The 14,735-nt window shown below is 35.5% G+C and overlaps 1 protein-coding gene across 3 annotated transcripts in view; it reads left to right on the top strand.

Moving 5' to 3' along the window:
- Positions 1-14,735, top strand: part of LOC150108726 (MPN domain-containing protein-like) — a 318,202-nt gene that overhangs the window by 268,609 nt on the left and 34,858 nt on the right. For all 3 annotated transcript variants that reach the window (XM_090390953.1, XM_090390954.1, XM_090390955.1), the window contains one exon: positions 5,593-5,682. In XM_090390953.1, coding sequence (XP_090247079.1) covers positions 5,593-5,682 — 90 coding nt within the window. The remainder of the gene's footprint in view (positions 1-5,592; positions 5,683-14,735) is intronic.

Below are 14,735 nucleotides of genomic sequence, written 5' to 3'. Positions count from 1 at the left end.
CAAGAATGCTAAACACTGTGTAAAACTAGCTAAACAAAAGTCATGGGAGGACTTTGGCAAGAATATAGAAAATAAATATCAAGAAGGTGGCAAAATATTCTGGAGGTTGTTGAAGAAGCTTAGGAATGGAGGAAAGAGTGCTGTAAAAGGAGTTAGAGATGATAAAGGTGACATGAAAACGGAAGAAAAAGATATCCTTGAAGTATGGAGTAATTACTTTGAAAAACTGCTAAATGAAACAAGCAGTGATGATAGCACAGTGGTAAAAAAACTTTGACCAGGCATGCAGTCAGGAATACATATCCATACTTGAAGTAGAAAAAGCCATCAAAGGCTTAAAATGTGGAAAGGCAGCAGGAGTAGATGATATTCGACCAGAAATGCTGAAGTATGGTGGTATAAAAGTCTTACAGTTGCTGCACTGCATAGTTCAGAAAGCCTGGACAGAGGGACGAATTCCCGATGATTGGAGTAGAGCTCTAATTGTATCCATATATAAAAAGGGAAATAAAACTGAATGTGAGAATTACTGAGGTATTTCCCTACTGAGTGTTCCTGGCAAGATCTATGAATGTATACTTGAAAAATGATTGAGAAGAATTGTGGAAGAAAAGCTGGGTGAAGAACAAGCTGGATTCCGGCCAAATAGAGGCTGTCAGGATCAGATCTTCACTTTACGACAAATAGTTGAGAAATCATGGGAATATAACAAAGATCTCTATTTGAGTTTTGTCGATTTGGAAAAAGGCATATGACAAGGTGCCAAGAGAAAAGCTATTCAATAAGCTACAGTTATATGGTGCCAATGGGGCATTATATCAAGCAATACTTAGTATTTATTTGAGTTGTAAGTCAGCAGTTAGAATTGAAGGAAGTACAGGAAGATGGTTTAATGTTAAATCTGGTGTGAGACAAGGATGTACATTATCCCCTCTGTTATTCATTATCTATATGGATCACATTATGAAGGAAAGTGGTATTAAACATGATATCAAAATTGGAGATGTTAATGTCAGCTCTTTGATTTATGCGGATGATGTTATACTTCTAAATAAATCCACTACAAGTTTGCAAGATTCTCTGACTAAATTGAATAACTGTTGTAATAGATATGGTATGATGGTCAGCAATAAAAAGACAAAGACAATGAAAATAGGCAGAATCATTGAAAATGTCAGCTGTGTTGTGAATGGAGAACCTGTGGAACAAGTAAAACATTTCAACTACTTAGGCACGATTTTTCGTGACGATGGTAAATTAAATATAGAAATAGACAACAGAATCAGCAAAGCTGGTATGGTGGGAAGTCAATTGAATAAATTCATATGGAATAAGAGAGAAATTAGTCAGAAAACTAAATTAGCTGTATACAAGACAGTGTTCAAACCAGTTTTAACTTATGGATCTGCGAGCTGGGTCAGAAGTAAAACACTTGACCAAAGACTAGAGCCCGCAGATATGAGAGTCCTGAGAAAGATTAGAGGCGTGAACAGATGGCATCAATGGCAATATCATATTAAAAACGAGGAGTTTAGGAAAGAACTTGACATTGTCAGCATCCAGGAATGCATTAGCAGAGCTAATCTCAGGTGGTATGGTCACTTAAAGAGATTGGGAGAGGAAAGATTAGCAAAACAAGTGTTCTTTGCCAGGTTGTCAGCAAAACGACCCAGAGGAAGACCAAGATATAGGTGGATTGATACGGTACAGAGTGCCTTAGACGATAGAAATATAAGATCTGATGATGTTGGAGTCTTGACAAGTAACAGACTGATTTGGAGGAAAATTGTAGATAGGAAGTTAGTAATGATGTAATTTTTTCATGTGGTACTATCATATCCTGTACATTCCTTGAGGGTACATGGCAGGAATTTGATGATTATGAAGAAATATCTTGTTCTTGCTCTAGTATATTTTGTCTGTAAATTGCGTGTGTTCTGAAGGGCTGATTTGTTATGCAGGATGAAAAACCCGAGTTTTCGGGAGAAAAAACCCTGCTAAAAAAACTAGATGTTGAGTAATTACTTTGAAATTTCACTAAATGAAACAAGCAGTGTCAGTGTTGTAGAAAACACTCAACAAGAATACAATCAGGAACATATATCCATATTAAAGTAGGAAAAAGTCTGAAAATGTCACCAAAAATCTGAAATGTGGAAAGGCAGCTGGAGTGAATGATATTTGACCAGAAATGCTTAAATATGGAGGTATAATAGTTTTACAGTGGCTGCACTGCATAATTCAGAAGGACATGGTGAGATGGTCTAATTTCACATGATTGGAATAGAGAGCTCTCATAGTATCTATACGTGGGTGGTCTGAAAAATTCTCTGCCTTGACCATAGATGGCAACACTATTGGCACAATTTTTTTTTCTCAGTTGGTACATCTGTCATAAGCATCCATGTGGAATTACAAGTCATTCTATCAAGTAGTTTGTTTTATAAAGCAGTCTCTAGCAAAGTCTGTATCCCTTGAAATGGACAAAAATGAGTATTGTGCGGTTATAAAATTCTTTGTAAAAGAAGGTTTAATGCCGAAAGAAATTCATTCGAAGTGCATAAAAGTTTATGGTCACTCTTCTCCATCGTTTTCGACAATTAAGAAATGCACTGGCGAGTTTAAACATGGCCATACCCTTGAAGATGATCCATGTGAAGGACATCCAAAAAGTGTAACAACACAAGAAATCATTGATCAAGTGCACAATATGGTATTGGTTGACCGGCGAGTCAGAGTGCGTGAAATTGCTGAGACTATAGGCATTTCAAATGAACGTGTAGGATATATTTTGCATGAAGAATTGCAAATGAAAAAGCTTTGTGCAAGATGGGTGCCGTGTGCTTGCTCACAGCAGATCAAAAACGCACTTGCATGAAAATCTTTGAACAGTGCTTGGAACGTTTTAAAGAATAAAACTGATTTTGTGCATCAATTTATTACTATGGATGGGACTTGGATTTACCATTACACACCAGAATCCAAACAGCAGTCAAAACAGTGGACTGAAGCCTGTTGTTCAGCGCCAAAGAAGACTAAGCTGATTCCATCAGCAGGATAGGTCATGGCATCGGTGTTTTGGGATGCTAAAAGCATTTTGTTTATTAATTATCTTGAAAAGGGTGAAACAATAACTGGGAAATATTATTCTGATCTTTTAACCAGACTGGATAAAAAAAAGTCTTGAGAAAAGACCCAGTTTGCAGAAGAAAAAAAATCATCTTTCATCAGGACAATGCACCTGCACACAAAGGTGTTTTTGCAATGGGAAAATTAAGGGATCTGAACTATGCATTGTTGGAACATCCACCCTATTCCCCAGATTTGGCTCCCTCTGATTTCTATCTCTTCCCAAAACTAAAACTCTTCCTCACTAGTCAGTGTTTTTCTTCGAATCAAGAGGTGATTTCAGCTGTAGTGGGGTACTTTGCAGATCTTACAGAGAACCACTACAGGGACGGGATAATGGCGCTGGAGCATTACTGGAATAAATGTATTAGTCTTAAGGGAGATTATGTTGAAAAATAAAAATAATTTTGAAATTATAAATTTGTTTTTTCATTGTTAGGCCGAGAACTTTTCAGACCACCCTCATATATAAAAAAGGGAAGTAAAACTGAATGTGAAACTGAATTATATATATTATACCAAATATATAATTGGTAGCATAACCAAGTGTAAAAACTTCCATCAGCTATCTCTAATCCAGAGAATTTTAGTAATAAGACGTTGACACCTTTGGCAACTGGTATATGGTGATATGACTACTCCCTTACTTCCACCTTAGCATCACCACCTCTGGGTCTGGCTCCCACTGATGAGACCTCAATAAAGGTCAAAACCTGTCTGGGTAGTGACCCTTCCCTTAATGCATAGCAGTATACATGTTCACAAGGAGATGTGCTTTGCATTATGGGAGATACTAAGACAAGTGATCAGAATTTATCCCACCTTTACCACAAGCTGCCCCAATCATGAAAATACTTCAGGCGCATACTTTGTTTGGTTGCACTTGGATAAAGGATTAAACCAAATATATAACTTGTACTAAGGCAGTGTACAGAAATGGCCTGCATTGATTATTAGTTTCTATTTTATGTAACACTAGTGCAGATTTAGATTTATTTATTTTTTTATTTTATTATATTTTTTTCCCCTTCATGTCCTTGATGTGCTCTGACATGTGGATATCTCCTGATCAGCCTGTTTGTGCCACAGCAAATCCCACACAAACAATTTAATCTTAGCTTGCTTGTTGACCCAGTTATTATAATATCAGTTGTTGTTTTTTTTTTATTTCATACTTCCTGAAGTGTCCTGTAATGCACACAAAACTAGTATAATATATTGGACACAAATCTTCAACAAAATCTCTTAGTTGATGTTCCGTAAGATTTTGCATTCTTTCCCATTATAAATTATTTCCCACGAAAAATGAACGATACCAGCAAGTTGTGTATGATGGAGCAGTTCTCAAAAAAGAAGGGTAATGAGTGGCATGCCCAAGGGTTCTGTTCTCGGGCCCCTGCTGTTTAACTTGTTTGTAAATGATATATCATGTGAACTGACTGGGGATCTTCAGTTATTTGCTGATGATGCAAAATTGGAAAGAATTATAAGTAGCACTGCTGATGTTCCCTTCAGGAAGATTTGAATAGATTTTTTACTTGGAAAAAAGAGTGGGGTTGTAGTTTTAATATCAATAAGCGCAAGATGTTGCATTTTGGAGTGCAGAAATATAAGACTGTGTACTATATCGATGGTGCCATACTGCAGGAAGTGGATGAAATTAGAGATTTGGGAGTGATGGTTGACAGTAGACTGAAGTTTAGAGGGCATATTGCTAGTGTCACAAAGGCTGCACATCGTAGTGCTGCTATGATAAAAAGTACACTAACATGCAAGGATAAGGAAGTGGTTGTGCCACTGTATAAGTCACTGGTCAGACCACACTTGGACTATTCTGTTCAGATCTGGTCACCTGGTTTTAAGTGTGATGTGGAGACATTGGAGAGGGTCCAGAGACAAGTGAGTAAGACAATATCAGGAGTTTGGAATGCTGGCTATGGAGAGAGGTTGATGAAATGTGGATTGCATAGTTTGGTGGATAGGGGGAAGAGAGGTGATATTATAGATACATTTAAGTTAGTGAGAGTATTTTATCAGATTAATCCAGAGAGGATTATAAAAAGATGGTGAGAGGGAAAGAATCATTCCTGGAAGTTATGTAAAAGTGTGGTGAAGAAGGGTGGTAGGAGTAGATTTTTTTACATGGAGAATTGTCAATGAATGAAATTTACTAGATTGTGTTGTTATTGCAAGGAATATTAAAGATTTTAAGATTCTATATGATAAATATATTGTCAGTTGAATGAACCATGATGAGTCTGTCAACTCCATGGAGGGTGTAATAATAATAATATTTATTAGGAAAACATACAGTGCACTTTATTAAAATTTTTCATCATCATCATCATCAAATTATGATGATGATGATGAAATTAGGATCTTTTGATAGTACTACATGAAAAGTTACATCATTACTAACGTCCTATCTTCTGTTTATGCTTTAAATGAAATACTTTTTTACAGCACCGTCCACATGAATACGGGCGCCCAATGCAGATGATATATAATATAGCACATGATTCTTTCCTTACACAGGATCTCCTTATGGAAATGGTAAGCTCAAGATCATTTAAGCATGTTTTTATTATTATTATTTAAGACAACAATGATTATTATGTTTATAACAGTGATATTTGTTGGGATTCTTGTAACTCACATTTCTCCAGCATAGTTGACTGGATAAGTAACGCAAACCATCATTTCTTTAAATGTGCCTAAAAGTGCTGCAGGATGCGTTTACATTATTACTAACCATCTCTCATCAGTTTTCATCACCATGAAATTCCTGACATGAAGGAGTGCACAAGATACTATGATAGCACCACATGATTAGATTTACGTTTTTACTACTTTCCTATTAACAGTTTTCCCTCCAGGTTAGACTGTTTTTTGTCAGGGCTCTGGTATTATCAGAGCCTGTATTTTATTTTGGTCTTCTAATTCATTTTTTAACTGTTTTAGTCCACCTAGGTCTTTTCTGGGTCTTTTTTTTTTTTTTTTTGCTATTCCTCTTTTGCTAACATTCCATATTTCATTTGCCGTTTTCACTAAAAATTTTCTTCATTAAGTTTTTGATATTCCTTCTATTTATAGTTTTTGTCTTTTTATTGCTCATTTTCATGCCAAATTTATTACAGCAATTATTCACTTTGATTTGTCTTCAGGATTCAAGACGTTTGCTGGATTTATTTAGGAGTATAATATCATCTGCATAAGTAAAGCGTTTGACTACTTAAGATTTCAATATTTTAATGCCCCTTTATACAGTAACATGATCCACATAGATAATGAATAAGAGTGATGATAGTGTGCACCCTTGTTTTTCACATAATTTAACATCAAGCTGTATTTTTTTATATTGCTATTGATAAGTATTTTGAATGGCTTTCTTCTTGGCACTTCTTATGTCTTTTTGAGATCTACAAAACTTATTACTAATCCATGTAATATTATCATAATTTTCAACTTTTTATCTCAGGGAAGAACAGTGTTCTTCCCTGAGTAGGATTTTTCTGTCCTTTCAGAAAACTTCACAACACACACATCCCTCTCTGGCTGAATCAATCCATGTTTTCTTCATTCTCGCAACTGAGACTCCAAGGTTGTTTTTTGTTTTCTCTTTTATTTATTTTTTTCCCCTCCTGTTATATACTTGAGTCTGCAGTTTACCTCTGAAAGCTGCTTGATTGTGATTCTTTTTTAAACTTTTTGCAAATATTTTTCTTTTCAAATGATATGACTTCATTTTGTTCAAAACAGAAGATGATCACTTTTATTTTGCATACCTTAAATGCTCTCATATCCTGAACCTGCATAAAGCTGTTATTAGAAACAGTACCATAGGCAAATAAGACATTTTTATTTCTTATGGGTTTGCTGCTTGTGAATTTTTACATTCTTTATATTGCAGTATGGTGTTAGTAATGATGACTAGCTATTCGTTAAACAGAAGTCCAATAATTACTTAGCATTATTATTAACTTTGCTCTTTTTTTTCTCCAAATTTTTTCCAAGTGATTTTTCTTGTGTTCTATCACATAGATATTCAACCAGGACCTTTTTTCTCTGTGTTGGCTGTCTTCTTTAATGATGTGAAAAATTCTTCAACAATAGAAGATTCTTTAGCATTATAAGCACAAATAAGTTTCATTATCCAGTTCCCTGTCATTGAAATTTACCCACATCATTCTATTTGCAACCATTTGCCATTCAGAGGTTAACCTCTCTATTGAATACTGTAGCTACTCTTTTCTTTTCCTGATCACTATTACCTGAATATAACACCTTATAGTATCATTTTTGTGTAGAAGTGATACTACAAGATAAGATTTGCCTGGTTTATTCTTTTGTTTTGATAACAGCAATTATTTTAATGTGGTAATTTTCTAATTCTTCTTTGAGTTCCATCCTTATCTAGTGGTGATAATTCTAATGTTGATTGTACCTGTCTTCAGTTCTGCTGATGTTGTGATGTCAAGTTTGTTCCAGTAGTTGACTTCCGTGTTTATGCTGTTTTGGTTTTCTGACCAAAATGTGGGGGAGGATATTGTTTAATTGAGTGATCCCCTGGCCTGCATGACATTTCACTGTGTATCATCATTGTGCTTTTTGATTTAATCCTATACGGAGTAGAGTTTGGTCACTGAGTTCCATATTGCCAGAACATTACATTCAGTATCCAAATGGATAGAGAATTACTAACTTGTATGGCTAACCTTTTCACCTCTCATTTTGTTAGTCTGCATGATGAAGCTGTTGATAAAGCATTGACTTATGTTACAGGGATTGATATAAGAATAGAAGTAGGTAAACTGAAGATGTTTATGATATTAACAGAATAAAGGTGTTCATGATATTAATAGAAAGAAGACAGGATTATCCTGCTACAGACTCAAAAATAGAGATAGCAAATTACAGACCAATGAGTAGCCCAGGATTGGTGGTAGTTAAAGTATTGGATAAGCTGATCAAAGGCAGAATTCAAGAATGGGAAGATAGGAATATGATATCCATTCCTGAATTCTGTCCATGATCAGCTTTTCTGGTACCTTAACCACTACCAATCCCGAGTTACTAACAATGCTGCTTTTCATAGAGTATCATATTCATATGTGTTTTGTCTTAATAATTTAATCACTTACTACAATAAAAGTGGGTTAGAAACAGTGAGTTAAAAGACTTTCAGAAGACATTCTGTAGCATTCGATACAAAACTCTATTACTGATCAGATTATGACTTGGATAAAAGAATATCTGATGGACAGACATTAATAGGAGAGTAATATATAGTAAAAGCAAAGTTAAATCACAGAAAGATAGGTGGAGTAGTGTGTCTCAGGACTTGAACCACTGCTAGAATATCCAATTTTTTTCCCAACGATGCTAAATTTGGAAGAGAGCAGTAATTAATAAATGTGATATAAGAAAACCTGCAGGATGGTTTGAATAGACTGAAAGTGTGGGTGAGGATAATGGTTACCAGTGTAACATGCAAAGTGTGAGGTTATGCACTTTGGGCTGAAGAGATTGCAAGCTGAGTATCATACTGATTGGATCCACTGAAGAAATTGATGTGGCTATCAATTTGGAAGTGATGGTGAACAGGGAGTAGAAATTCATAGGATCCTAAAGTGGGCAGAACAGTTCAAGGAATCACTTGAATATGAAGAAACATTGCCAAGCAATAAGGAGATTTTTATTCTTGTTTGTAGCTTTTTTTTTTTATTATCACATGTAGAATACTATTATGCACTCTTTTGATTGTCTGGGTTTCTTGGAAATGTGGAATTGGTGGAGAGGATTCGATGTTATTAACTAGTCTTTTTTTTTTTTTTTTTTAATGTGGATCCCACCCATGAAAGGTTATTTTATAAACCTATAAAAAAAAAATCTAGAATCCAACACTATTGAAAAAGTAAGATTACATCTACCTTGTCCAGTCCATAAAAATGAATAACTACATATCAAATGAAATGGCGAGGAGAAAAAGAGCTGCTTGGATAGCCTTCAACAAAATAAAATCACCAATCAAAACATAGATATAGAAATAAGAGCCCACTTTTTCAATAGTCACATCCTACCAGCATTAACTTATGGCAGTGAAACATGGAACACAACTTTAAAAGAAGAACAAGGCTTAATAACAACTCAATAGAAAGAAGAATGTGCAATATAAATAAAATAGACACACAGAAATCAGGAAGAAGTCTGGACTCAAAGATGTAATAAAAGCAATCTACAACAGCAAAAGTTGATGGGCAGGACATCTCACCAGAATGTGAGAGAACAGATGGACAGTCAGAGTAACACATTGGTATCTGAGAGATACCAAAAGGAAACCTGGAAGACCAGTCTTAAGGTGGGAAGACCCAATGATTAAGAAAGTTGGAAGAAAATGGAGAAGAAAGGCCCAAGACAGGAATAGATGAACTCTTTACAACCTGCAGTCATGGAGAAATCCTGATTGAAATCACAGGTCCAATCAAGGTAAAAAAAATTTTTTTCTATTTTTATTTATTCCTTACCTCATCCATAGACCTTGCTATACAGACCAAACATGGAACTTTTTCAAGTTACTTCATGCTTCTCATAAGTAGAGGTAGTCTCATGTCATTCAGACATGAAGAGAATACATGAGAAATAAGAAAAGTCTTCTGATTGTTATTCTTGACATCATTATCTTCAGAAAATTTGAAATTGGAAGTGATCAATAACCATTTAGTTTTGATCAGAATAAATATAAGTATCACATTGAAAAGAAAAAAAAATATATATGTAGAAAGTTTTAAAAAGAATTAAAGACACTTCATGCCACATAAACCATGCCAGAATCTCTTCACTAAAAATTCACTTTTATATTCACTTTACTGAAATCTGTGGCATTAACACAAACATAAATGACATTCACCATCACTTGCAGTCTTCCGGACCAGATATCTTATTCCTGACAGAAACGTTCTGTTACAATTCCTTACAATTCTTTTCACCACAAGGTTGGCTGGCACATTTGCCTTTGTAAAATTTGACATAGCCTACCAGAGAATGGCTAATTAGGATACCCTGCTTTTGACCTTCTCTGGGTTCAAGGTTTCCTTGACCAATTTAATAACATTCATTTGTTGTATTTATTGGTCTCCAAACATTGATAACCACTCGGATAGCTTTACATTCCTTTCCAATAAAACTTGACCACCTGCAATCCAGCTATCTCCCTGGGCAACATTAACATCCACAATTTCAACTGGCTACTCTAACACTACCGACCAAGCAGGATGAGAAGCAGAAGTCTTTGCTATAAGTAGTGACCTAACACAAATTGCACATCTATCCACGCTAATTTCTAATAACCTTCTTCACTCTCCAGATACACCGGAGAGGTCATCTCTCCTCTCCACTCAGCAAATTAGGCCACAATCTTATACAAGTCTCCTCTCTCAAAGAATGTCTCTCTTCCATCCTCTCCCAGCCTTATATCGTCTGGCACTACAAAGGAGCCAGTTGGGATGACCTCTGAAATTTTTACTCCTCTAATCTGACTATTGTTTCTACTCATCTGATCCCAACACCTGCTGCAAACAAGTTACAGAAATTATTTTCACTGCCAAGAAGACACTGTCATCCCCCATTCAACCCATAATCCTCATCCACTTTCCAAGTCCTGGTTCAACGAAAAATGTATCAAAGCAGTCGAAGAAAAAAATTCAACTTAGTGCATGTGGCTCGTATCAAGAACTATAGCTTTATATTCTGCCTATGCCAAAGCACACAACACATGCAAATCAGACATCAGCAGATCCCCATCCAATTTCATAAAGATTAACAGCTGAAAACTTGCCTCCTTTCCAAATGGAAGCTGTGCCTTCTGGTCCCTTGCTAAGGACACAACTTCTGCTCTCCTACACTTTCACCTTTCTCTCATCCTAATGGAATCACTGTTATTTCACCCAAAGATAATCTGACCTCCTGGCATTGCTGTTTTCCTCAAACTCCTGCATAGATGACCAAGGAAAATCACCTCCCTTCTACAATACTAGAATTTAAGCACTGTATGTCTCCTATTGTTTTTTGACAAAAATGCATCAGAAAACTACTAAATAACTGGATATTGAATCTCTTAATATTTTGTACTAAATAACTTGATACTAAAAAGTCTTCTGGTCCTGATGGTATCTCTCCAGTTGTTCTCTAACATTCTACTCCAGATCTTACTCCTCTATAATTATTATACACATCTGGTACTTATCCCAACACATGGATGCAATCTCATATCCATCCTATTCTAAAAAAAAAAAAAATGTAATAGAAGTTGACTATCAAACTACTGACCAATTGACATCACCTCTGTCTTCTCCAAAATATTGAAAAAAGTCACCAATAGCAATTTCTCCACTATTTAGAAACCCATGAATTAATCAGCGACCACCAGCATAGATTAAGCCATTCAAAAATCTGCAGTTAACCTCATAGTTTTTATCGCCCAACCACGACACTTACCATGGAAAGGTTTGAAGAAACTTGTACTGTCGACCTTGACATTTCCCAAGCTTTTGACCATGTGTGGCATCAAGGCTTACTAAACAAACTGCCATCCTTTGGTCTCCCTGCTGCCCTCTGTAATTGGGTAGCCAGCATTCTCTCTGGTTGTTCTATGCAAGTCATGGCAGATGGTTCCCTCTCTTCAAGAGCCACCAGTTCTGCAGTGCCTCAAGTCTCTGTCCTATCATCTACTTTCTCTTATACACAAATCCACAACTTTGGAGACAAAAGCATTCTCCACTTGGCCTACTCATTTGATAAACCATTCAGTACTCTGACATCCCAGGCTACAAGATCATCTACAACTAGTGCCTTAAACATTGATCTAAAAACACCCTTGTCATGTTCAATGCCACTAAAACACAGGTCGTGCTTTTCTCGTGCAAAAGAGATCCCAAGCTTGCCTACCCTTACTCTCTGTAATACACAAATCAAAAGATGAGATCAAATCTTCTTGCTTGGACTAACATTAGCCTCCAGTCTTTCCTGGCATAAACACATTACATCAGTAGCCTCTTAAGCATCCAAGAAACTAGGCATTCTCTTTTGTTCAAGAGTCTATTTTACACCCAACCAACTCTTAACTATATGCAAATCCCAAATCCATCAATGTTTAGAATACTGCTCATGTGTTTGGGGTGGGGCATCTAAACCTTTCCTTAAAATCCTTGATGTCATCCAGAGGCAAGCAATTAGGCTCATAAATGATCCCTCTCTTACAGATTCACTTCGACCTCTGTATCACAGGTATAGTGTTTTAATTGGCAACCATCATTCCTTTCTGTTACACCTGTTATTACAAAAAGTTTTAAAAGCGGTATACCGTGAGCAGACATATCGATACAAAATTAATAATGGAAAAAACTCGCGTACAAAGATTATTTAATAGTATAATTTTCACCTGTGTGTCACAGGTATCTTCAGTACATATTAAGCTCAAATTAAACAATAACTGACAATTCCAAAAAGTGCCACATAAGTAGCTGGTGTAAGATAACTAAAAAGATCAATAAATTTCCTTTAAAAAAAAAAAAAAAAAAAAATACAATAAAAAGTTAGGAAAGATTAGCTGATGTGTAAAGTACTATCTCCCATAAAGGGGACAGACGTAAGCCGTCGGATCTGTTTAAGTTAGGAGAATGAAGCAGAGTTTCACATGTTTCTTTATAAAGGCATTCCATGAGGAACCGACTTTTGTGAAGAACTCTTGTCTTTCTCCAATGAACTTTATGTCTAGTGAAGATGGCATGTTCTGCAAGTCCAGACTTTTCAGGTTTAAAGTATTCAATATAAGATTGGTGTTCTTTTAGTCGAATAGAGGCAGATCTTCCTGTTTGTCCGAAATAAGATAATCCACAAGAGCACGGAATCTGGTAGACACCTGGTGCTGCTCAGCATCCCTTTACTGTGCAACTGCAAACACAAATGCAAATCTGCTTCTATTCTTTCTCTTTTTTCCATCCACTTCTGTCCTCTGGAACAGTCTTTGTCATGAAGTATTTCCAAACAACTACAACATGCAACTCTTCAAAAAAAAAAGCAAATAAACTTCTATCTCAATCCTGATCTACACATGGCACTGATGTTCTTATAGGCTCTTCAATCTCTCATGTGTGGGATCAATATTAAAAAAGAAAACAGGATGTGAATGGACAGACTCAGATATACAAATATTATATGGGAAAAAAGTAGGAATTTGAAAACAAGAATCAAACGGCAGAGACTGAGTGGTATACTCAAAAGAAAATGTTGATCGATATCACCACGGAAATGCAATGAAATCTATAACTACAGAAAAATAATTCCACAGTGAACATAGGAAGTTAAAGAGGCAATACATGAAAAGAAGAAATCATATAGAAAGTTTCTGTCTGGTAAATCAGCATGTGTTCTTAACTATAAAGGAAAATGTAGATTCGTACCCATAACATGAAAAGTGTCACTGGAAGAGAAATAGAGTTAGAAGAAGAATCACAAAAATAAAATGTCAACTTTATTGGTGTTAATGAGACAAAGAAGAAACTGGTGATATAATCCTAAATAACAAGTGTGTGAGCCAAATTGTGGGTCAAATTATGTTATACAGCAATCCCTCGATTAGTGCACCTAATGCGTTCTTTAAAACAGGCGCATTAATCGAAAACGCACTAATCGCTTATGGGAAAATGTATAATTCATTCCTCAGATTTCTTTTTTGACCCTTAATTTTTTTTATAAAAGAATTAGGGTATGTCTCAGGGTCTAATTAAAGGAAAACCATGAAGCTGAAAGACAATAAAACATATTCAGAATATAAATTTTATTATTCTACTTCTTAACAAAGAATTGAGCTAACGTAGTTTGGCGAGCATTTTGTTTCTTCTTTTTTTTTTCATACAACCGGCAGTATGGCCCTATTGCCTCTTCTGCAAATTTTACTGCTCTCTTCATCAGGGTCAGCCTCTAAGCATTGCTGCTTAAAAACTTTGATTGTACAAAAAATATTTTCAAATTGTTTCTGTGAAATCTCTTTTGGCTGACCATCAGTGGTTAAATTTTCTTCATATTCTTCGGGATCTTCCCACTGTGCATCTAAATTTAGCAGGTCAGAATCACTCAATTCTTCAGAATGAGATTTAATTAACTCTTGGACGTTATCATTGAAGAGGAGAAGGAAATGAAGGAGATACGAATTGGTCGCCAACATGCGAAATCATGTGCTTTATAGATAAAATTTCCCAACTGTTATTTACCACTTTAAAAACTACAATGATCGTAAAAGAGAAGTTAATTTTCCGACGTGTAATAATAAACAACTCATCCCAGAAGACGGATTGATTACCCTATTATCGGAATGGATTCTCCTTCTGTTGACATGAGCAGAAGTGTCTGGAATCTGTGGGTGTACTATAGCAGGCGACATAAATTTGGAACATAGTGTACATGGAAGTAGTGTAGTATGCCATTAAAACTAACTTTGTAAAATGTTTTAAATCGGTAACTAAATTATTTCATTCTGGTGAGTGATTTTTTAAAATAGTTAGCCATAAAAATGTATAGATAGAAAATTTTTAAAATCTGTAACATTTATT

This window comes from Typopeltis vanoorti, chromosome 3 (genome assembly GCF_054136105.1).
Source record: "Typopeltis vanoorti isolate ZY-2024b chromosome 3, IOZ_Tvanoo_1.0, whole genome shotgun sequence".
Classification (NCBI taxonomy): domain Eukaryota; kingdom Metazoa; phylum Arthropoda; class Arachnida; order Uropygi; family Thelyphonidae; genus Typopeltis; species Typopeltis vanoorti.
Note: the sequence above shows the minus strand (reverse complement) of the source record. Positions and strands in the feature narration are given on the sequence as shown.